Source organism: Zootermopsis nevadensis, unplaced genomic scaffold, assembly GCF_977971745.1.
Source record: "Zootermopsis nevadensis isolate Lab colony 2312 unplaced genomic scaffold, Znev_1.0 Znev_ptg000027l, whole genome shotgun sequence".
In the NCBI taxonomy this organism is placed as follows: domain Eukaryota; kingdom Metazoa; phylum Arthropoda; class Insecta; order Blattodea; family Termopsidae; genus Zootermopsis; species Zootermopsis nevadensis.
The window spans coordinates 6,395,015-6,421,062 of NW_028259159.1; the positions used below are offsets into that span (position 1 = coordinate 6,395,015).

Genomic DNA, 26,048 nt, shown 5'->3' on the forward strand with positions numbered 1-26,048 from the left:
TGTTTGAGCGGTTAGCTGTGTATGTATGACAGAACTCGCTGACCTCAAGTCTTTTTTTTTATGGTCTCTACATTTCATGAACTTCCTGCGATAGAAACGTAGTAGACTCAATACAAAACAGTCGAACTCTTTCCCCCCCCCCCCCCCCCCCCAGTGAGGTTGTTTCAACGGGGATGACGACCATCGGAGACTGTAAATTCTAGGAGGAAGTGAGGACAATCGTTGAGCCTGCTTCGCTGGACACTGCATCAGGTGACCAGAGCGTCGAAGGCGCGGTTGGGACTTTCCGGTGTTTTTACACGCCTGTCCTCGCAGTGTGCATTAACATGTGCGCGCGTTCAGGTGCCGGCCGTGTTCTCGGGTGGTGTGTAATCGCCGCGGTCATCCTGGGTCACAATGACGTGCGCGGGGTCGAGGTGGCAACTGTAATCGGATCCCTCAAGTTGGGGTCAGAGATATTAAAACTATTCTACAGCATGTGGAATGAACTGGGTAAGCCTGCCTCCAGATAGCTCAAGTTGCTTTTAAAGACTGCGTGGTTCGGGTCTGATTCCCGGCAGAGGCAAGGATTCTTCCATTGGCCACCGCCATGTTCAGACCGGCCCATTCAGAATCATATCCAATGGGATCATTCCCTGCAGAGGTTGAGATTCGATTACCGGCAAATGCAGACATCTTTATTTTTCTTCGGTACCGCGTCCAGACTGTCTCAAGTCTATCCAGTGGGCAACGACAGTCCATCTAGTTGCTGAGATTAATAATCCGTGAAGTTTTACTTCCACTCCCCCCCCCCCCATACGTTACCGTCGCGTAAGTCTTAACCTTCGCCACTAAGACGTCACCAAAACGAAAACACTACCCGAAACATTTTTATTCTTACAAATTACAAGTCGTGAAAGCCGAAGGGCAATGCTCATCCGCCATTTTGTTGAAAAACCTTGGACGTTGTTTCAGAAACCGCCAACATGGCTGGAATGCGGCTGCCCGAGTTGCAAGACAAGGAACAAGATGTGAGGGCAATGATCGTGCAAGTGTCGCGCCACCTGGAGCGCCTGGAGGAGCAACACGCCGTCACCTCCGCCATGATCACTAACCTGCAGAACGACCTGAGAGCTCTACCCGACATCATCAAGGTGGACCGTAACCTGGACACACTCACAGACCTGATGAACCGGGTCGACACATCAGACACGCAGCTCAACAGGTAACGGAAGACAGCAGATGTTGTGCCGTGTCGTCTGGTACAGACTGACCGGCGTTTCGGAGACGATTACTGCCTCCATCGTCAGGGCGGCGAGTCCAGAGTACACGGCACAACATCCCATAAGATACACATCTTCATACTAGTCGCCGTGATAATTTTACATTTCGCCTACCGGAACGCAGTTTGTACGGGTACGAAACTTGGTCTCTGAACCAAAGAGAAAGGACAGAGATCGAGGCTGTCAGAGAAAAGGGAAATATTTGGCCCTAAGAGGCATGAAGCGACAGGAAGCTGGAGAAAACTGGATGATGAGGAGCCTCGTAATTCGTACTCTTCACCGAAGGCAGATATTTTAACATTATTCAGGAAAACGTTCACTCGTTATTCTGGGACGAAATGAAAACTATAAATGCACTCAAGGTGTCTCACAGAGAAAGTGACGTGTTCTGGGGTCTCGCAGGTACATCCAGAGGGGCTACAACAACGAGACAGACGACGCCAAGTGGCAATTGGAACGCCACACGCTAGAGGACTTCGTGACCACGGTGGTGTCGCACGGTCCCTCCTCGATCCGCGGCCTCCTGGAGAGGATCCACTCTATCGTAGCACCGAATGAGCGCAAGGGATCACGACTGCGGGGTCCTGGGATATTCGCACAGCTCACGCGTGCCATGCATGTAAGTCACTAGAAACGTACTGCCTGTCGAACATCTCACAGGCAGTGACACAGAAGATGCCAAACGACTTTATATCAGTGTTAAAGGATTTTGACTTGTGTGGTCAAACCCAATCAGAAATGCCACAGGAACACATGCCCGATTCACAGCTTCATACACCACGTGATTCACGTAACTTGGGAAGTGAGGTCCGGTGATCGCCACGACCAATCAATTGTTCAGGAAATTGCTCATTCAGGCAACGAATCCGAGTTGTTAGATTTTTTGGTTCAGTTTATAATCAGAGGGCTGAGTCCACTTGTGCTCATTACGGCTGTTATGAACGTTTATAATACCTGGAGCACACGAAGGACACAGAAACTTTTCTTCAGAACTTATTAAATAGATTGGACTAGAAATAAATTGTAACTCAACAAAAATTTACCCTAAATTTTTTTTTTTGGTCAGGAAATAATTAGATAAAACAGCTGAAAGCTGGTATCCACTAATTTTGAACTTTCTCGCCCTGCATAACAAAGTTCATAATGTTCCACCGGTTTTCAAAATGGAGTCTGATAGCGAAGCCCGTCGTAAACAAATTGGCTGTCATACAATTCTTAACGGCTGACGAGGAAAAACGTCCAGTGACATGCATTTATCCGGTCGCCCCACCTCCATATTGCAGGACAGAATAACAACTTGAAATCGATGCAAAGTTCAAGTCCTTGACAACGAGGACAACAACAAACAGATGTTATTATCAGGACGAGATAAATAAAAAAAAAAAAATATAAAATTAGGAGAAATGACTGTCAAAAGTGCCAACAATAACAGGGATGTCCACCAAACTTCAACAGCCACGATGTGTTTCAGTCCAACTGGTGGCTGATCATTTATTAACCATCAGTCCAACGCGTGGCTAAATTTTGGTTGGGACATAACCTATATAAAGTACATTCTTAACAGAATTCCTTCAACTTCGGATTCAAAAAGTTTCAGTGTCCGTGATACAGAGTGACACGACATAAGATCACCTGATGAAGAATACACAAAGTGTATTTCCATGACAGCGATAAATTTGTTAACGCTGTTCAAGGGCTGCTTATGTCGAAATTCAGAAGACATCTTCAGACACATCCTGGGAACAAACTGTAGAGTTTTTAAACGTCAAAGCAGATGGTACATAAAGTTACCACTGTTCTCTGAAGGGCGACAAAATTACACGCAATTCAGGCCCCGTCCTGACGCAGACACACGACGGTCCAATCATCCTCATGTGCACTAAGACCTTCACATATGCACTTCAAGGAAAACAAGTAACACAACGAGATGTCTCCTGGCAACCGGAGTGTAAACAAAAGGCTGAATTCTGCTACGATCACGCCTAAGCAATGAAGCCGTACAACGAACCAAAGTTATTCAACGATGCTGTTTCAACTACAGATGTTCAACAGCGTCAAATCAGCTAAAACGATGATGAAAGGTAACTCACTAAGCAATATGGTAAAATACGAAGCTCGAACGGCATCCATTTCACGACGACACAAGCTAAATCTCACCTGGTTATCGCGTTCCCTGAATGCCTCGAAAACACATGTTGTATGACTCATAGAATCCTAAATGTTTGTAAGAAGACGACATTCATCCGTCACATTCTTCCTTTTACACGTGTCAGATGACGCACGGATAAAACGGGAGAGACGCTTACAGTCGTCATCACAATGAACTTTCTGAAGCGAAAGACATAAATAACCTCTTTAAAGCAGAGTCCTTCGAAAAGTCGCTCTCAGCTAGTCAAGAAATTTCTCGCCTTTTATGGAACCCGGAGGTTCGTTACCGTGTCCTTAGCCAAACTCCATCATATAACATTGTCCTCCCATCCACGTCTAGGTCGAGTGGTGTATGAATTTCTCATCACACCCTATTTCATTTCATAGTCAACTCCTTCCACCCTCAATAAACGTTCATCCCACAGGATGAGAAGAAGTCTGACAACCACACAAAAGCAACAAGTATTTATGAGACTCGGGGGGGGGGGGGGGGGGACATCTGAACGAAACAAAAGATGCCAGAAAAGTTTCCTACTACGTCCAGATGCAAGTGAGACCGACGTGTCCCGAAGCCCCGTCCAAACCCAAAACACTTCAGTAACTGTGTTATCCATAAAAGAGTAGGGACTAGATTAGTTGAATCTATCATAAATATCCCCCCCCCCCCCAAAAAAAAAGAGACTCTGCTGAATTTATGAATTTCGCAACAAGTGTTCTGCATCAGCGACTTAATAGGACCTGCTAACACAATGCACGGTATCTTCTGGAACCATAAACATACAGAGACATACGACTGTATTTTCGAGATAGTCAGCGATCTGACACTACGACGAATTCCTGGGGGTCTTGTTCTTTATTCCAGTGGTATTCAACCTGGGGTAAGCGTACACCCCCGGGGGTACGCGAAGACATCTTAGGGGGTACGTGAAATTTTAAAAAAAATATATATTATTTTATGATAAACACTGAATAATGAGTAATGTAATTTATTTCATTTATCTTAGATGTAGATTATATACTATGTATAACTTGAATTATACACCAACAACTTTGGGGGGTACAAAGTTGAAGAGAAATTATATCTGGGGGTACGAGAACAAAAAAGGTTGAATACCACTGCTTTATTCCTTAGGTCAGTGATGTCAAAGGATGCACTGCGACCATCTTGTACATTCAATAACAGTTCAACATATGACGTCGTTAAACTGTCCATCGTGTTCAGAAAGCCCCATATTTTTGCATCTACCTTGTCCTCGTCAGTTCAAATCAGTATATATCCTCATACCACGTGTCTCTTTAAGATAACTTTTTAATATTATACTCCCATCTACGTTTATGCTTCCTGAGACAGAAGATTCTGTGAATGGTATGGCTTGTTAATCTCCATTAATCTTGATACGAGTGACGGATCGAAACCTTTGCTCAAAGTTAATGAAAATAGGAAAATGGTGGATGCATCTCCTATTTTATCCCAAAAAATTCGGCTCGAAATTTGTGTGTTTTTTGTCTTCTTGAGTCCCATCAGATACCTGAAAGACTTGCTAACCGCACGAAGTATCTGCCTAGACTCTCGGCTGGAACCAAAAACCTCGTCTGTTAGGATGGAGGCAGTATGTCCCCTCAGAAAGGCTACGACGATCACACTCGGCATTAAAACCCACAACACTGACACAGAGCGGCAAACAATGGTTTTGGCTATGAGTGTAAGTGCGGTTTACGAGGGGAGGGTTGTAGGCAGGATGTACCTTGCGATCAGCTGTGGGAATGTGCGAGCACTCAACAACCCTCCAGGACTGAAATCGCTGGATATAGGCCAAGCCTTGTGTGTGTGTGTGCAGTTGCCCTGTGCCCAAGCACCATTCAATAACCACAGAAACAGCTTTTGGTACCCACTGGATACGAGGCTAAATGGGGACCTGGACGCGATCTCGCGAAGAGAAAAATACAGAAGTCATTTACTACGTTTCTTCCTCGTCCTTTCCTCCTGGATTTCTAACAGGGACTCTGCTGTTCACGACACCCAATCCTACAGGATTTGACCCTTTAAAGCGCACGCACAATCCCTGAATTTCGTATTTATGGGTTTCGTACGATTCTAGGAATAAAAGGCGATTATTTTCTTAATCACCGTTAACCATTTGATCTGCGTAATGGTCAAGTCCTGTGTTTTCTTAGCGGTACGGACTGAATTCTTAAATATTATTTCGTGGCTAAGCAAAGGGGACTCGACACTCTTCACCTCAGTGCACTGTCAGAATCCTTTGCTGAAAGATTGCAGTATAACGGGACGGTCCTTATGAAAAGGCAAGCATCATTTTCAATCCGTTCATTTCCACTATTATCCTCCCGATCTCAGTCAACGCTGAACGCATTCCGAAACTGAGACCGTTGTTAAATTACTCTCGAACTGGCGTATTACATTTTGACTGTTTCTGTACTTCCAACTACTTTGCTTGAATTCTTATCGCCGTTGAATTACGTCCTGTTTGTTGCTATGGTTACCTGGCTTCAGAAGCATCTCGAATTGTAGGTCAGGAAACAAAGGATTTGACGCAGGGGCGGTCAAACTGAGTCTGGCCACAGACAAACAAATGTTCTACACGCGTTAATAGCGTAGTTATGAACCCGTTGAAGCTGACGGGAATTAGTTGCTTTTGTGTTGAACACGGCAATGAGTCATCAACCTGTTGATCGAGACCCGCAAACAGATTAAAAGAGGGATGACGACGTTTTATTTGGAAACTTCCAGTAAAACACGCTTATTATTTTGTGACAGGAATCGAAATCTCCCGTAGATTGCTACCAAATTTAAATCCACTGCGTGATTTCGAAGATCTAATGTAGAGGGAGCTTGTTGGACCGCCCGATGGTAAGTGCGCACTGTAGAAAGAACTATCTGCAGACTCTCATCAGCTGGACAAACCCAATTATCACGAGAACAACCTTTCACTAATTAACCAGTTATCAGGGGTCACCAATACTTGTGTGCGGACAAGCCGATATCTGAGGTCACAGAATACTGATGATACGGGAAGATGAACAGAAGGGACTAGACAGGAAATGCCACGTCATGACACTTGGCTCAACATATGTTTTCCTGTATCGACATTGGCGAGAGTGAGAATGGTAAGTCTTCAAGTAATGCAGAAGCCAAGCAGTTCACCCATTATATCCCTCTACTTAACGACGCACCACGCAATGAAGACGCATAGAAGTGGAGGAACAGGTCCATGCATTCTTAACTCCGGCGCTAGATGGACGTAAGTGGTCAGTTTCAGGCTCTGACCATGCTGCACCCGGAGAGAGAGAGAGAGAACGGGTACTGGCGGAAAAAAGGGGTCCTTGTTCGTACCCCGGTCTACCAGCCCACAGCGAAAATGTAGGACTCTGGCGATACGCCACTGACACGCAGACCATAAATTTTTCGGGAAGCTTATATAACAAATGTAAAGAAACAACTAATAACATGGACATTACACTTTTGTAACTTCCTTCGTCTTGTCCTCAACGCAGAATTACTGTAATCAGACACTTTACATGTTTGTTCCACTTCCGGTGACGTCTTCAAATACCAGGTCGTGACGTAAGCATCCCGACTGAGGAAAAGTGTTACTGCCACAATCGGTCTACTTTCACAGTCACCAGAAAATTAAATTATTTGGAAGAAGAAAAAGAAAAAACAATAAAAAAAAACCGCGCAGTTACTAAAACGAACGAAGACCCTGAAGAAGACACGTATTTCACTGTGGCTCCCCCGTGCATATAAAATGTGTCCGATGTGACTGAGGTTTAAGATTGATCCGGCGTCGAGTTTGAAGATGGCTGGCTGTCTTCTGCGATCTAGCGCCGTGCAGTATGGTAGAAGTCTACCGACGTCTAACAGGTGCTACTGCCTCCATCATAAGGGCGATCACCCCATAGGGTGAAACCCGTGGGCTTAAAATCGTTGCTAAATAGACGCGCACATGAGGGGTTTCGACTGTGAGAACAGACGTGTTTCATCAAGGGCATTTTCAACATTTACTCTCTTTTTTTTGGTCTGCGAACGTCGTCGTGGTGGCTTCCCTGAGCTGCAGTGATCGTTTCTGGCAGTGTACATGTTAACGTATCTCGATTTGCGTAATGCAGTCATGACGAGAGGCTCGCCCCCTTCAGCTTCCCTTCCACAGCTCGACCCTCGTAATTGGTCTCTTCCGTGATTTTTGTCCCCGAGGTCTCATCGCGCGTGTATTCCAGGGGGACGACTTGATCTTGGCACCGAACCCTCAACCTCCCGGAGATACCATCCCTCGTCCCCAGCTACAAAACTTTGTAAACCTTTTTTTTTTTTGCACGGGGGATCCTCTGTTAAGACTCTGCAAGTTCGTATTTCGATTTTGGTATCGTTTTAGAAACAAGTCTAATTTACATTAAGCTGAAATGAAATATTTCATATTTAATAAACAAGCTAGGAAATGTACGCATAACGTAACAATTTTTGGGACAGAATTTGACTTCTGTGAATGGCCCCGAGTGTTCCCCATGTAGATTTATCCTTAAGTAGTCACTTTCGAAAAGGGGGGGGGGGTCCCTCATGTAAAGTGACCGTTGTCACTCTTGTCTGAACTTAAACCAAAATTGAGACGTTTCGACAAATTTTGACAAGACTCCACAATATAAAATTTACAGCTTTCCTAAGCAGGCAGATACATCGTGACAGCTTATAGTTGCTAAAGCGTCCAAAAATGGCTTGTCAGTAAAACAACAACAGATAACGTTTCAGATGTACACAACTTGGCGAAGCAAATGGGGGACTACTCTGTCTGTCATCACACTGCAATGTCACTGTTGTTTGTAAGTTTCGAAAAAAAGTTCTCTGCATCAGCAGTAGTCCAACGAGGCACTTAAAACCGCAAGGAATGCACTACAAAGAACTGTAACTCCCGACAGAGTAAATAAACGTTTCGACTCCAGTTTCAGACAGAGTCTACATAACAAACATTTCTTTTGCTAGGTCCTACCCAAAGCCATAATAATACGTGAATGATATCCACGCGCTCACACTTAGAACCAATGACAGAACAGGACAACCACACTCGGTTGTAAACTTAATTATTTCTGGCGTGGAACACGTGTTTTATGCCAATATTTTGAAACGTGAAAAGGGAAAAATTTAAACAAAAACCACATGCCATCATCCTCATTCAAAAATTTCACGCCGTTTGAATAGAATTTGCGTAATTCAGGATCACACATGACGGATTATCCTTAGGATCACGAGATCCATGAAATCTGAGCTGGGCGTGTGGCGAGATGTCGTAAATAAGGAACGCATGCAGTAATGTTGGGGGTGGGGGGGAAAGTCTCTTGGAAAACGACCATTTGGAAGACCACGAAGGAGACTGGAGCATAGCAGTAAGACAATTAAGGGAGATAGCCTGTGAAGATGAGATATTTATGGAACTGGTTAAGATAGGTGGATGACAGGTTGTAGGATTTGGTATTAAAGGGAATTAACTTCCGGATTCTGGTACCAGAAAGGCAGCTTCAACTTCTTGGCGTCCACACCAAGTCTCATGGAAACTAACTGGTTATTCCAAAGGACTCGATCTGCTAATTACACTTTCCTTTTGAAACAAGGAACGCAGACAGAGAGGGAGAGAGAAGGGGGGACTGACGAAATTTGCTGATCTGAGATACAAGCGAACTATGATCTTTGGACCTGAAGAAATCACAGACGTGCCAGAATTTCACGCAGAATTACCGACACTTGCGGAAAATGTAAATCGGGCTGAATATCAAACACGAAAGAAACAGTTTCCAGGTTTTCAAGACCGGGCTCTTATGACTCTCAAACATTCTGTACTGTTTAATCTGAGCATAGGATGGTTGGTGAGTGGTTATACCTTCACTCTCCGGCTGCTTTACACCAGGTACACACTGAACACGAGCTAATACGAACGTTCAACGTTTTAAAGCAAACTTGCTTCAACAATCAGTAACTCTTAATTTTTGTATTTAAGGGTTTCATACGATTCTCGGAATAAAAGGCGATTATTTTCTTAATCAGCGTTAACCTGTTGATCTGCGTAATGGTCAAGTCCTGTGTTTTCTTAGCGGTACGGACTGAATTCTTAAATATGATTCATATTTGGTTCGACTACACAGCGTTAACGCGTAGAAACAAAAGCATACGAACAAGAAGTTAACGGTTACTCATACCATCACTTCACGAAGACCGTCCGTCCGTCTGTCCTCTCTGCCGGAGCCAGCCCCCCCTCCCAACACCCGCCGAAGCTCGGCGCAAGTCCCCCCAAGGCCTCATTCCATCCTTCAGTCAGTGGCAACCAGTCTCTCAAGTTAAGTGCTTTGTGCAGTGAAACTGTGTTCTGTGTACGTGAACAATTGTGTGCGTCTTTATGGAGTATTGCATTTATTTTATACACACACGTACCGTTTAAGAGCCACAAAAGTCTTAACTCGTTTGAAATTACACTTAAACTAGTATTGAACAAGAAATTCAAACTTCAAGGGAAGATTCCATCTGGGAGATACAGGGGAGCAAAATAATAAGATTAATTTTAGATAAAATTCTGTGAACATGTGAAAACGAACAGCTTAGGGTCCACAGAGAGGCTTTTGTGAAGACGACGATGAACTCCGTGTTCGACAACACAGTCATATTTTTTTTAACAGTTCGTTATCCCATACGATTCTGCCACAAAACCAATACGCATCGCTTCCCGCTTACAAACTGGATCAGCCGTATATTCATTCTAAGTTAATAAACGTCTTTCGAAAAGGTCGAACAGAAACTTGTCCACGTGGCAACCGAGCGTTGTCCAAGCGCCCGAACCCGCTTCAAAGTTCTGGACAAAATTTTTCAAAATCAAAATTCCCGGAGCTAAACTGTGCAACATACCGCATAGGCAGTTTTTTTTTGGGGGGGGGAAGATAACAGATGCCAATCTAACAAGATAGTTCTCGCCTTCATTGAACCCGAAGGTTCATTACCGTGTTCACAAAAGCCCGCCACCGGTCCATATCCTGAGCCAGATGAATCCAGGACACACCCGCCCACAATATTTCCCTAAGATCCATTTTAAACCATCCTCACAACTATGCCTAAATCTTCTCGAGTGGTCTTTTCCCTTTCGGATTCCCAATCAAAATTTTTATCGCCCAATGCGTGCTACATATCCCACTCGTGTCAATCTTGATGTGGTTCAAAATCTTACAACATCCGATTTATCACTGGCACGCCTGAAGAGGTTATTTTGATTCCGAAAACACGTGTTTTAAGATGCTAATGAAGTGTGCTGAAGGCAATAACCATCAAGTTACGCAACGCAAAGCTTTTATATAAGATTAAAAACATCACTCAATGGTCCTCCATTTTCACCAACTCCCATAGATGTGAGTGTAATATTAAAACCGATATCCTACACGCAGGATGTATGTGCGTGGATTAAACTGGCCCACAGTGAACAAGTTCCGTTCATGGACAGCCTAACAACCAGCAGCTGCCTGTACCATGCGCACACATTTGTTGCTTTATCCTCCAACGGTTTTGAGCTTCGTAAGCGGATTTTCCGAGGGGCGAGGTGTCCTTGGGGATCAATATTGACTGCCATGTGGGACTCTTTAGGTACGACGTTTAACCCTCTGAGGCCAAAAAAGAGAGAGAGAGAAGAGAAAGTGGGGGGGGGAGGTATAAAGTTGGTTTGGGACTACGAAGGTTCCCAGGCAGTGCCCGCTCGTCCTTCTGGTATGAATAGGTTTAGTGAGGACAAGGGATTTAGGAGACAGGATGGGGTAAGAAATGGAGTAGGGGGGAAGTTGATTCGGGTCTTTGCGTTAATTTTGAATTTTGATATTGGCCTTGGAAGGGCGGCGTTTGGAAAAGATTTACGTTAATTTTTTTTTTTGGGGGGGGGCTACTATAGAGCGGAGTTTTGATGCTAACTCTGGGAGGGCTGCAGAGCAACGTGGAATTTGGGTACCAACTCAGCATTTGCTCTAGTACCGAGGAAAACCACGGAAAACCTTGGTCTCTGAGGCCAAAGAGAGAGAGAGAGAGAAAGAGGAAATTGGTGGGGGGAGAAGTGAGAGACACTTCGATATCTGGGGGGGGGGGGAGAAAGAGCATCTTATAGCTAGAAGGTCCCCAGGCAATGCCCGCTCGTCCTTCTGTTAAGGATAAAGTAAGAGTGAGTGAAGTGTGATGATTGGCATAAAAGACGGAATTTTGAAATTTTGTATTAGCGAAAGCTGAGACTATTAATTTGGAAGTTTAATACTTCCAAATTAATAGCCTCAGCTTTCGCTCGTCTAAACAATATTTAGGAATTCGGTCCGTACCGCGAAGAAAACACTTCACTTCACCATTTCAAACATCAACTGGTTAATTCTGTTTAAGGAAATAACTGCAACCCTGGCGTTATAAATTACGGGTTTCCGAAAAAGGGTTCGAAGACGATTAGGAACAAAATCTAATGAAACACTGCGCAAGCGTGAAACAAGAGAGTAGCAAAGAAAATTAGACACAGACCATAGTGCCATTTTAGCGAGGAATCTACGGGTTTGCGTGTGTTCTGAAATGTTTGGCAGTAACGAAACAAAACACAAAATTTTGTTTGTAAAGGTTTCATAACGAAAACACAGCTTAATTACGGATCTATTACATAACATGTACGTATGATGTCCTGAGAGAAAGGAAGTAACATAATAATAGGACACACAGTATTACATAATTAGCGATGACTTTAAAATTGTACTTTTCAGAAAATGTTTCTAGCGCGCACTGAGGAAATGAAAAATGCACATGAAATTTTAGTTGGAAATCTTTCATGGACGACACCGCTTCCGAAACCCTGGGTGTAGACGGGATGACAATATTAAAGTGAACTGTAAAGAAGCTGGGTGTGAGGATTTGTCCAGCTCAGGGCAGAGTCCGGTGGAGCGCTCTTGTGTACACGGTAATGAACACTGCGGTTCTATAATAAAGCGGATTATTTCATGGCCAGCTGAACGACTATCAGCTTCTCAATCGAGAAAAAAAAAATTGCCACATGTTATTCACAGTGTTATCAGAGCAGGGCATTTTGAATATCGAAAAAGAAATTTGCTACGTACACAGAATTAGTCGACTGAAGGGCAAAGCAGTTTTATTCGAACGCGTGGCGAGTTTATCGGCTTTTAACCACGAGAGGTTGCGAACTGCCTTTATAGAGCACTAACTTTCTATCACGCCAAAGCACAAAAGTTTGTTTGTTTGGGCAAGTCGTAACCTTTTTTTTTTTTAATCAGGCCCGCATGAAGCACTAACATTTCTTAAACACATAATTCAATTTATTTTATGTTTGCAATATCAAGGTGTTTTGTGGTTTAAATGTTGATATATCAATATTTTTAACCGATCAAAACCATTTGCCTCGACTTCAGACTTAATTTTTTCAGCCACTGGTGATAACGTACTTGATATGTCATATCAAGGCCCGCTGCCGGGACGAGAACAGTAGATCCGGCCCGAGGTTACTTACAGTTAGCCCGTGCCCGCGTTACAAAGTCCGTCTGTGCCGTATTTAGAGATCGGTGGTTGCGGGTTCATAATCTGGCCCGTCCTTAACGTCTCAGGCGACATGACTATACAAGAACAAGTGACGGATCTTAAACAGCGTGAGGAGGAATAGACCTTGATTCATCTGACAGGTTTAAGAGGTCGAAGGCTGTAAACTTTGGGTTTCACAAAAGGCGACAATGCATGGTAGAAACTATAAATGTTTTAACAATTTTGATCTGGAAATCTCAAGAGGCGAGATTGGGGGGGGGGGGTTATCTAGGCTAAATGAGGGAGGAAGACTTTGTAAACAACAGCAATGAATTGCCGGGTTCCATAAATATTTAAATTTCTTGACGAGATGAATAATTATCAATCTATTAATTAGATCCTCAGTCACGGAGATGCTTCTGTAATAGAACAAATACTCTTGTGACTGATTTTTCATTAACTCTGCTGGTATCCACGCTAGAAATAATGGCTTTGTAACCTGGTCTCATGCTTTCCTGCAGACAGGACGAATCAATACAAATACGCGAACGAAGCCTTTGTCCCCCCCCCCAGCATCGACGTAGGTGTGTGTTGAAGCGACTACTGTCTTCCAGGCGACAACGCGTGAGGGATAACAAAAGAACTTTCTGGATAATCGTCCAAAGCAGAGACACATGACAGATAATTAATCTACATTAGGCTTGTCAAACCGCCACAGGAAACTATCGCTTTTGTGACTCTCATAAGGAAACATTTCAAGTACGGGATTTTTATTCTTAATTTTCAGGGCATCGGAAATCCCCACCCGCTTTCGTTCGTCAGAAATTGCCCTTTGACCTAGGCGACCACGGTAACCAAGACAGCCCTGAAGGTTAAATCCACTTATGCGCGCAGAAATACATGCAGCTGTTAAATGTTGCCCGAATTTAACCAAAAAAGTGGAACGCGCTGCCAAATTTCAGTAAAAACCGCCAAATATGAAATTACTCGGTTCAGCCATTTCGAGTTGTTACATACGTACGGATAAGCGGACCAGTCCGCCAAATGAGTGGAACAGAGATTGTTCTCGAATCGCCCACAGCAACTCAGTACAGACTTTAATTACTATTTCCCTTGCAGTACACTTAGCACTCTGTTGTGTCACGAACACACAGCTCAAGGCGTGACTACACCACGGGCAGGACATTAGTAGAGCCACCAGGAAGGAATTCTGGGGCGAGGTTCACGTGTTTCCTCCCTGTAATGTCTGCGACCCCCCACAGTCTCCGGTCTTCACTACGCGTAGTTTTGGTCTAACCACATCTAAGAGGGAGTTCCGAAGGCCATTTTCCTAGCTAGCTGTAAAACAGATACGCTACGTGCCTTAGCACAAGGTGAATTAACGGACAGAACGTCGAAGGCACAGCAAAGTGGGAGCGTTGGTGCAATACCACGACCTGTTTACGGCGTTAAATATAACTTTATTACTCACACATGGCCACGTTTTCACTTTATTTAACACTGCAAGTTCTTTGGTGGTTGACCTCACAGTCTCTGCAGACGAACGACGGTGTTACTTCCCTGTAATAGGCCACGAACGTAACCTTCTAAGGCCTTACGTGCATTTCACCATCTCCTCATTCGACGACACCCAACCAAATGCGGACAGCATCGCTAAATTAAATGACGTGGATTTCATATACGGAAGAATAATATTAAAACGGACTAAAGAAGGTATGAAGCGGGTAGGAGCTTTATTCATAATACTCGAGTTTCATAAAACCAGGAATTTCTTTTGCCGGAATATCGTTGTCTGGGATGCTGCACCGTGCAGTCCGGTAGATACCTTCGTTTCGGAGGAACTTACTACCTCCATCATCATGGTCGGTCAATACCTAGCAGACTATACACTGTCATCGTCTTCATTTCTCTCTCACACCTGATTTTGCCAGGTAGAATAACTTCAAGGGGTAAACCGTATACCACGTGGTGGGTCTGTAAAACAGTAGACAGCAGTGGCGTTTACGAGTAAAAAACCAGGGAATAGATAATCGGAAACTCTAACGAGCATCGAACCAGCGTTCAGCATTGGCAACGTATGAACCTTGGAGGTCCGATGCATGAATAATTTGACATATCTGAGAAGACTGCAAACCCACATTAGATTAAACACGCTTCATACGTAATCCAAGGGGGGAAAAAAAGGCTCTAACAGCACACATAAGCTGCCTTGTTCTGAGGTGCAAGACTGCATAACCGCTGGTGAAAGTTCTTTCCAACCAGCGTGACAAGAAATCCGGTCTCTCGGATTAACGGAACTCCTTCATAACTGAATGGAGGAGGTCATGACCTGGTTCATACAATATCGTGGGCGGGGACGAGGGTTTACAGACCCCCAAATTCAATATTATACAACGCATTTCGGACGCTTTCACAGGTAGAAGTGGGAGGATAATATTAAAACGAATTAACACTTTAATATCATCCATGTAAGTAGCTACAGACTTCTGGGTTCTAAATTCTGAGTTTCATGGGAAGTTTAATTTTACAATACAATGCAGCCAACTGTCTTCCTGAAAAAAAAACAACGCTGAGAACGGGCAATACACTTGTTCAATAGACTTTTCACACATTGGCAGAACAATAGCAGCCGATTGAGAGTAACGAGTGAACAAAGACACGGAACTAAATTGGGCCAATAAACAGGTTAAATTTATATATTAATCGCATGATCTTCGATGGCTTCCGCTGATCGTGATGTTTTATAAATTCTATCCTAACAAGCGGTAGGGTTCCTTAGACGGGGGATCAGCACATCGTAAGGCATCTTCATGGTCCCCCGGCTCGGTATAGTCGGAGTAAAAAAAATTACTAACATGGCGACCATCCGAATTCTTAAAATTCCGAACACCGGGTCTGGCACGGGTTGCTTATCAAGACCATAAAGATAATAAATTCATGGTTCCTTCTTACCCGGAATAAATTTTTAAAAAAATACAAACGTAATATATACGACGTGGCTTGTTATCGTCGGTTTATGCATATTTGTTGTTGCGTTATTCCATTGTTATTTGCGTAAGAGCACGGATCTACAGTGACTGACGTCATTGTATGTTGTTCTGTATATGCCTGCTGTCGACTTTATCGCCTTGGTAATCGAAATCTAATGAACGCATACCACTGCCAGATCTACAGTCACACGTCAAAAATGAACATCGTAATAGCTAACAAACATATCCAATCGTACCTCTGTAGATTTATCTGTTATACTCCTTACGAAGGTTATATCTTGGTTTTACTCCATCTCCTCAGACGAATATGTGAACAGCGCCTTCCGAAAGGTCAGACTACCTAAAACTTGCTTTTTCGTCACTCAATAAAAAATGCTTCGTGCGAAGGAATAAATCTTACATAAAAACTCCATACTTTTATGCAACGTAACCGTCCAACACCAAATTTAATAAAAAGAATTTATCAAACAGCTTGTGATATGATACATGCATACGGAGAGACCCTGACCTCCAACAGTACATCACCCCCACTACCTTGGACGATAACCTTTGCTGTCGACATTAACAACTGTGGCAGAGAATTCTAATTGTTTTCACATCGAGCGTATCTGTTTTCCATTGTCAACAGTCAACTTCCGGCATGTGTACGAGAATAACATAACATGGCGTCTTTTAACGTTAAACACGAGAAACCTAGTTAGCGGGTATTTCTTACTACACAGTGTTTAAGAATTTAAACTCATCCCTGCTACTTTTCAACAATGGAAATCATGAGTTACCACGGCAACAATAAAAATTAAGCTCGGCGCCAAACAGATTATGGACACGTTCTCTTTTGTCGTTCTTCGAAAAAGAAAAATCACTGATCGAGTAGACAACATTGCCTCATAACCTAACCTAACCACAAACGGTAATTTCAGTGTAAATCATGCTTCGGGTCCAGAACACGGGCACTTCACGTCCGGTATCTAAACCATTTGCTCAAGTTGCGAAAACCAAATGTAAGTTCGTGTAATTAGGACGATTATGAGTGACTATTAGACGCGATCAATGTTGTTTTGACGTCGAGTGTACTTCTTACGAATTCTCAATGTCAGCACGTAATAAACATCCTCCTACAAATTGTTCCATTTTAAGAGCCACTGCGACGTTCAAGGCAGCATTTATACAGCACTTCAGCCGGGGGGGGGGGGAACTTCCCCAGCACCTTGGATCAGTCCTGAGTCAAGAAATTCCCTGCCTTTACGAACCCCCTATGTTCATTACAACATTCATGTGAGCCCTCCACTGTTGTCTATCTTGAGTCAGATGAACCCAGTCAACACCTTCCCATCCACATTAATATCATCACCCCATCTATGATGACTTTGTCATCCAAGTGGGGTCCTCTGCCCCACAGGAACTTTCCACAACGTTAGCCTCGTTTTAGCCCTAGTGATAACACAGCATCTAAGGTGATGAGTTTCACAAATTGTACTCTGTACCTGTTATTGCTACAAAGGTCGAATGAAGAATAAACAGATGTGAACGACATGTAAAATGTGCAGGAGGAAATGACAAATACACACAAAATTTTTATTAGAAAACATCTGAGAGAGTATCAGAGAAAAATGCTGTCAAGTTGTTGACTGATATGAATTGGCTAGAATAGAACAGAGTCCAATATCACAAAAGAACTAACTTCTTCACCAGCAGCGATGCCACCAAGAAAGACCCTGTACCACCGAGTCATTTACAGTATCCCCATCGTCAATGCGCGGAAGTGCACTGAGGTAAAACTATTTGCATTCCAAGGCCACAGAATCATATGGAAATTAACTTCATGCTTTGACCCCCATTACTCTTTAATAAAGCATCCCCACATCTGAAAATAAGCTGGTTTTACGAGTCACCATGTGTATGACGGAAAAAACAGACATTCACACCCTCCGCACAAAGGCACCGAGTAAATTCCTACAGCTTCAGCGAGTTTAAAATCAACAACAACTTGGGATCAAGGACTTAACGCTAATACAAAATTAAAATAATCTTCAAAGGGATTTCGCTGATAAGCACAAAACACAGTTGCCTTGACCAGTTACGCATAAGAATGTACATGCCATAACCACTCTATTATAAATATCATATTTATTTTGACTTTAATTAACATCAGAATTCCATATCTGGGCAAGTAAACTGAACTTTGCGACCACTAATTGATCAACAGTTGAAGGCTATACATGCGGCCCATTAGGAAACTCTGTATTTACGGGACCTTTAGGTTCATCCCTTCATTCACAGAAGCCGACCACTGGATTCTGTCCTAAGCCAATTTGTTCTACTTCACGTCTTCACAACTTATTTCTTCAAGGCCCTCTTTAACGTTACTCACCCCACCTACACCTCGCACCCATGTGTGTTTATATCCTAACTATTTAAGCCCTCAAAAACAAAATTTCTTGTGCCCCTTTTCTGTATGGAAATATTCTTTCAAGAGGACCACCGAGTCACACGCAAAAGATAATGACATAAGAAGCAAAATGAATCTGGAAATCAATTTTCCTTCCCATGGAATAAAGAATCAGACATATCTGAGTCAATATAATGAGCATTAATCCTTAAAATATTAATGAGATTTCAGGTTCTCATGGTAACAAGTATGAAGATGACCCGTCTTCTGGGATGCTGTGTTGTGTAGTCCTGTAGAAACTGACCAAAGTTTCTGAGGAGCTTATTGCTGGTGATGAGTAACACCCTGATAATGGAGGCAATAAGTGCATCTGAAACATCAGTAAATTTCTGAGACTACATGGTGCAATATCCCAGAAAATAGTTACTTTCTTAAAAGGTTCATTTAATCTCCCAAGTAGCTAACGAACAGAAAAAAATGTTGAAGGTCTTAATTAAGTAATCTTTACTATCATGTCACAGCCTCCTACTTAATGTCCATGTATTTCTCACAGCCCTGTGTTCTCTTACAAAACAGTACTGACAACTGAACAGGATTTCTTTAGCTGATGAATGAAAGTCTAAGCGCTTCTCTGTGATTGATTAGTAGTAACACAAATGGAAATAAGTTACATAACTCGGTGCAGCGAATGTGAGTGAAGTTAATGGACTGGATGAGAACAGGAGACTTGTGAATGTGAAAATAAGAAATGTTGGTAAGCGGACTAGCTTTTTTGTTTGTGGTCACCCACATGGTTACCGATTGTGATGGCCGAAACCGAGGGAAATCAGAACCTGGACTGTCCATTGTGGACGAGCTACGACTGGAATTATTAGACTTAGTTCACGACTTGTGGAAAGACGTGGCAGACCCTCGATGGGTAGCGCTAGCAAACGACACTCTTGGAGGAGCGGACGTCGAGTTGCTCCGCGCTTTCCAGACACTAGGAGACACTCTGGAAGGCAGACAACCACCAGGCCTGGCCACGGCAGGGGCTGAACTGGCTTCACTGTGGCAATGGGCTAGGGCAGAGGCTGAACTCAAGGGAATTGATGCATTGCATGGCTCATTCAGGAGATTTCAGCAGCAACAGACCCGTGGGGGAAAACTTCCGGCTCCCCAGAGAGCGTGGACTGATCTCGCAGAGACCATACTGCAGGACCCAACGTCGTCTGTACCACAAGCTTTATCGAGACTGAATGAGATCATTGAAAACAAGAAAGGGGGGGACGGAAATCTGTTCCAGCAGGCTTTGAAGGTAAAATAATTAAATACAACTCGCTGACAAAAGTTGTTTGAAGCACAAACGAAGCAGAGATCATCAGAGCAGTCACATGAGGAAATTGACTAGACATGTTGCTTTGACGGCAGAGACGAGAAGGGTACTCACAATTTTGGCGGGGAAATCTTTAGAAAAGTAGCCACTTGGCACACTGGAAAGAGAGAGTGAGGATGATTTTAAAATGAATCTTGTGAATAATGTGAGGTTGTAAATTAGGTTGCACTGGTTTAGAATATGAGCAGTGCTGAGAAATAAGTATTAATGCTGTCTAACCTTTGGGTTCTGTTAGAACAGAGAGAGCTAGTTGTAAAGTCATAAGAGAAACAAAATGCGTGCTTCAACAAGAGCAAAACAAATCTTCTGATACTGCCAAAATGTTATGTATGAAATGATATACCTCACATACTTTAATGTTTGAAATATTGTGAATTTGGAGACTCAAGAGTAGTGAACATGTCTGTAAATTTAGATGAATATGAAACTGTTTCATGAGTACCAAAAAAGCCTGGTATGATGCATTATATGAATTTGTAAACAGAAGTATGAAGTACTAAAATACCTTGCTTTTCATTTTAAGGTACTTTGCTAAATATAATGTGCACTTCTTTGCTCCAAATATTTACAGGAAAAAACTGTATTACATTTCAGTAAATACAGTATAAAGCATTTGGTGAATGGCTGTCATATCCACACGGCCAATCAAACCCACATTCTTAATGAAACATGTCAGAGTTATGAAATCCACTTAAAAACAAAAGCATGGCATTACTATTTCAGGAATCAAGGTCAAACATGTGCAATCTACAACAGTCTCCACAACAACTTCTGTACAATCTGTATAACTCGGTGGCCATCACAGAACTGAAAGGTTACGCCATGATGCAGTTCTCATGGATGCTGCTACGACTCTATAATAAAGGTACGTTTGTTTCAGAAAACCTCAACGGAATTGTCAGGCACAAATGTGAAACATAATCTGAAATGAATGTGTAATCTTAAACATTTAATTGGGAAGGATGGGGGGGGGGGGGGGGGGGGGGCAAAGTTGATACAATCATCAGTTTTTACCATAAAAATATACTAAGTCACAGAGGAAGAACAAGTGCCAATAAGATTTCAGACATGCAGAACATCATTAAGATGCCAGTCACTTACAGAGTCAAAGGCCTCTGACTTGAAATGTCAGTCAAAGAGAGAGGAAAACAAATTATTTATAATTAATGTTGTTTATGCATAATAAGCGAGAAAAGAAAACGACACACTCGTGGAAATTACGCAAAGACTGACATGAAGGCAGTGTATGCAAAAAAAACTGCTCTGTAATTGTCGCATATTAGATTTACAGCTAGTAACGTAAGTTAATTGATATTTATACTGTCACATGAAAGGGGAAGATGATCATAAGTGGTGAGCAGGTAACGATTTGGAAGTCAAAGTCGCAGTCACAGCCTATTTCATGGTACTAAAAAAAAACTAAAACTTCCTTACTCTGAGACCAGGCAATTTTAATGTCAGAGATGAAACCCCTAACTTAAGGCCTAGGGTATAATAACCTTGTTATTTGTTGTCACGATTTGAACCACCTACGTACTGGATACAAGGCTAGAATGTTACTGATACATAATCAACAACCCTTGTCTCTACATCTAATTAATTTAGGCATTAGACTAGGTGTGACACAAAAACCAACACGATAATTTGTATGCTCTGACAGGGAACTTCACGACTGAGGCTGAGTTGATGCGGGAACGCTACCAAGAGACGACAGTGCAAAAAGCTGCTGCCGTGAAGGAGGCGATGCAAAGTGCAGAACGAGACATGTGGAGGTGCGATCCAAGAGAACACAAGGAAGGTGAAACGTATGTTGAGCTGACGCAGCTTCTACAGGGACACATTCAGAATGAAGTTGATATGAACGGTGACTCCACCTGCAGGGAGAACTGTGCATACTACTCATATGCCAAGAGTCATGGTTGCTATCACAGTCAGGTCTGTGCCAGACAACCACGCTGCAATGGAAAGCTTGTCGACTGCCAGTATATTGACTCTGATATGTGGGTGTGCCAGGCGGTGAGTTAAACATGTTACATTACCCGTGTTAGTCATCTTGCAGAAAGGAATTTTAGCGAGTTATTGTAAAACTTTACCTGCCAATCACAATGCAGGATGTGTACTGTCATGGAAATCACTTCTGCCAACTACATTAGCCTATATTTCTATAAATTTACAGACTATTTTTGTCCGACATATGTAGGATGGCTCTGGGGTTCACTCTCTACCTTCTTATCCAATGTGTATATAATGTGTAGAGATCGTGCATGCCACAAATCTATCATTCTGTGTGCAGGACAGCATAAGCGATCGGCGTTACAGCTGGATTGAATATAAGAATGGTCGCATCCTTGGGAAGAAAGATTCATGTGAGAGAGGAAAAACAAAGGTGGACAGCTGGTGGCGCTGGCTGTTTTGGCACTGCTCATACTGCTTCTGTCTATGCGATGAACAGGGACCCAAGTCTGATAGATACTTCAATTTAAGAGAGGTCAAGGCAGATATTGCTAACAACAAGTAAGTAACTTCATAAACAAATTCATATGTATATCTTATATCCTTAACCCTTTGAAGCTGAAGCTTGTGGAAATAATTTTTAAGAACTCGGTCCATATACCTCATAGAAAATACAACACTTCACCATTACAAGGATCAACTAGTTAATGAAACCCATACTTACAAAACGAAGAGTTACTGACTGTTGAAGGAGGCGGGACATATAGTTACTATCGGGATGTAAAGGGCAATCTACAGAAATTTTGATAATTTCAAGAACACAGCTTCTGGCAAAACATACAGCCCTATGCCAGAAACATTTATTTTTTTGTGGTATTCCTCAGTACTGCAGGTAATGAATTAAAACAGGCTATGACCACTTACTTCCACATCTGTAATGATTTGTTATTTACTATGATGCTACATAACCTTAGCAGTTGATATAGTGTCATAAAATAAATTAATAACATAACTAGAAATTTAACTGGACAATTCAACACCACACATTGGTTCTTCAGACACACGTTTTTAAAAACAATGTCGATTATAACTCTAATACTGGAAGTTTTCTGGACTAATAGATACTCGATCTAATTAAATGAGATTCTGTATGTGTGACATATATGATTGTGCTACAGCAGTACAGCGACGCATGGTTGGTACTTCAGTGCTATTAAGTGGAAAATCATCTTCAATTTCCTCGTTAGACCTCAAGTACAGGCTATCATTATTGCATCTCTTGTATAAAGGAAGTATGCGATGCACTAAATTGCCAGTATGTTATGCATCTGATTTCCTGTTCAGTAGTCTTTTTGAAACATTACGGTATAGTGGAATGTCAAACCAGTTACGTTACATTCATTATGACATATCACGACACTCCAAAGTTTTGAACAGGTGTGTAGATTTGTTATTCATAACCACACAACACACAGAACCGAGTGAAACTACACGCAGTTGGAAATGGTTAAAATTGTGCAGACACAGTTGATAGACTTAAATATTTCATAAATAATAGTTTTTAACAGTACTGTGCAAGAAACCAGAAACATTACAAAATAAACTAACATACTCAAAAAAAAAACCCTCCAATAGACTCTCGCGTCTTTTTTTTTTTAACCTAAGTCCAACACCTACAAGGTCTGTCAGTATCTCTTCTTTCTCACTAATGAAATTCAAAATGGCTTTTAATATTACATTTTTCTTGCGCACACTGTTCATTCCCCATTTCAGTTTGTGTGTCTTAATTAAGTTTGTCTATTACGGCAAATAAATGTGTATAACCTCTATCATCATTCTTCATCCCATCATAATAGGCACAACCTTTGAGATTTACCAAAGAATTTCATCAAACAGTATCCTGCTTTCCCAATGCATAGATGCGCTTTCTAGATGGAGAGACTTATATCTCTTTGTAACCGCAATACTTTCTGAACTATGTACGTCAGAAATATTAAACTGGCGAGATTTCAGGTCTCATGGCAGTGAGCATACAGCAATTTAAATTGGTAAGAGAGGTCCTGACCGATATCCATGTACATTGCACAGGCGTATGACATTACTAACTGCAGAGTCTCGCAGCCTACCTCTAGCAGTTCATAGTTATTCAACTGTTAAAGATGTTGATAGAATCTCAAGTTTCACCACCTCTTTCCTTACAAACACTATCACGTGATCAATGTGGTTATCAGACATGTCTCAACTGTGAAGATCAATTGCAAACCAGAGTTGTGCTTACAGATTACTGTAATTTTGGGTTACAATGCTGTGTAGTCTAGTAAGTTGTTACCAACATTTCAGAGGAACATATAAACCTGGTTTTCAGAAGATGAAGGAAATACATTAATCAAAAATGTTGATAACCACCTACAAGACTTATTGCATCTTAATCCAGATCCTTGCAATCAAAATTTTCATTTCCATGAATAAATCTTACACAGTTGTACAGATCCTCACGATTTTTTAAATCCAACACAGGGTAGTGACGGGACTGCGGTTTGTGAAGGTGAATCGAGTGATCCACCTTCAGATCCAAGAAGCAGGGCTTCTGCCGCGTGGAGAAATAAACATGACATCACTTCAATGGCGTCCTGTTGATGACTACAGAATATCTGATTCTGATGTGTACAATGGGAAAGACTACCATACTCTGAGTTGGGAACAGAGAGCAATCGATCTGGATGATCTTACAGCCCCTAACGGTTTTATACTGACAGGTAAGCAATAAACTGAAGGCTGAGAAAGGCAATAACTAAGCAAGGAAATTTATCAACGTTTAAATTATCAACCCGATGTTCAAACTGACACATCTTTAACTTAATTCTATAATGTTTTAATGCATCAGGCACCAGAAAATTGGGAGAAACATAAATGAAACAACACGATTCTAACAAACGCTAGACATCTTTGTTGCAGTAACAGACATGCCTGTTTTCAGGAGTTCGATTCCGTCGAGTCGGAACACATCTGAACTTGGAAATTATGGTGACCCCACTTAATTTCACAGTTGGTACATTGGATAAGCCCCACCAGAAGAGTGTGTGGCATGGTAATGACAACACAGACGCCTCCCTTGAAGCTCCCAGGTAAGCAGTACCTCTCAACCATTTCTCTCTTATCGTGAAATTTTTTTTCGGTCTCCTATGTTATTATTGCCTCCAAGGTAAAGACTACACTTATGTTACCATTAATCGGCAAAAGGATTCACTTATGTTATTCAAAGTTACGAAACAGCATCATACATCTCTCGACAGCACGATTACTACAAATAACATTTTGCGTTTGCGTGTCTTTCACAGGCAGAGACTACGCATCTCAAATCCCGATGTACCAATATCTACAAATGATGGATCCGTCATTGATTCACGATCTGACCAATTCCTGCTCTTCACACATTCAGACATTAACACAGATGCAGCACAGACTACAGTACCATTTCTGGATGCTCAACCTGTGGCACCTGATCCACCTACTCTACTTGCCGGAGCTGGAATTTACCACAAGGGACGTTTTGGCTATGGAGGTTTCATAGGACTGAAAGTTGTGACATACGACTTTAGTAATCATGTACAAGCTAGATTTCCAATCACTGAAGATGAAGTTAATTGACTAACGTACGCGAAGGATTCCTTCTTCAGTCAGTAGGATACATGTTCTGCATCTGTGTCAGTATTTGTAACCTTTATACACAAAACTACTAATGTTGATCAATACTAAAGCTACAAATTCAAACACTGTATACTGTTCTTTGAAATCAAAAGTCTACAGGTTTAACATACATGGAAATCAACTTGTTAGTTCAATAAAATGCTTGATGTATTAAAATCTGTGGTATTAGTAATAAAACAGTACTGATTAGGAAATTGGTACTACTGTTCCCTTGTATCTTTGTATAATCAATAAAGAAGTTAGTAAGTACAAACTTACTCTAAAAGAAACTTACGTTAATTTACCACGCACACTTTAACAAAAATTTGCGGAACTATGAACCTAGCTCAGGCAAAGTTCCAGTTCTAAAGGCTTCTTAAAATTTTAAAGACATTCCAAATAACTCCTACACCTTTTCCCAATCTGCACCAATATAAAACATTTTGAAATGCACATTGTATCCAGAACTTGTCCGTCTTCCGACTCATTTTCTTTGTTAAAATTAGATATATTCAAGATTCTATAAAGATTATTAAAATTTTTTAGCAAACCATGTAGACATGTGTCCTACTTATTAACCGATGTTTTTATCCTCAAAAGGTGAGGAGCGTGTTCATAAACTTCATGGTCTAATGGTCTTTTACCTAGCCGAGACATGGACACCTGGAATACGTCAGCTCACCACCGAATTTGCCACACACAGAATTAGTCAGGA

General features: G+C 42.0%; 2 protein-coding genes across 9 annotated transcripts in view; one reads left to right on the forward strand and one right to left on the reverse strand.

Annotated features, from left to right (window-relative positions):
• Positions 1–26,048, reverse strand: part of Ubr3 (Ubr3 ubiquitin ligase) — a 51,302-nt gene that overhangs the window by 16,977 nt on the left and 8,277 nt on the right. The window lies entirely within an intron of this gene.
• Positions 305–25,611, forward strand: orion (chemokine-like protein orion). Of its 8 annotated transcripts, XM_022084447.2 has the most exons (9): positions 305–492; positions 955–1,204; positions 1,665–1,881; positions 20,417–20,558; positions 21,354–21,709; positions 21,987–22,207; positions 24,164–24,402; positions 24,624–24,771; positions 24,985–25,611. In XM_022084447.2, the coding sequence occupies exons 1-9, from the start codon at positions 327–329 to the stop codon at positions 25,292–25,294; spliced, it is 2,049 nt and encodes a 682-aa protein (XP_021940139.2). In that variant the 5' UTR covers positions 305–326; the 3' UTR covers positions 25,295–25,611. The 8 variants fall into 8 exon arrangements, with proteins under 8 accessions (XP_021940139.2, XP_021940140.1, XP_021940144.1 ...); XM_022084448.2 differs by lacking the exons at positions 305–492; positions 955–1,204; positions 1,665–1,881 and adding exons at positions 9,650–9,798; positions 18,895–19,615; XM_022084452.2 differs by lacking the exons at positions 305–492; positions 955–1,204; positions 1,665–1,881 and adding exons at positions 9,659–9,782; positions 18,895–19,615.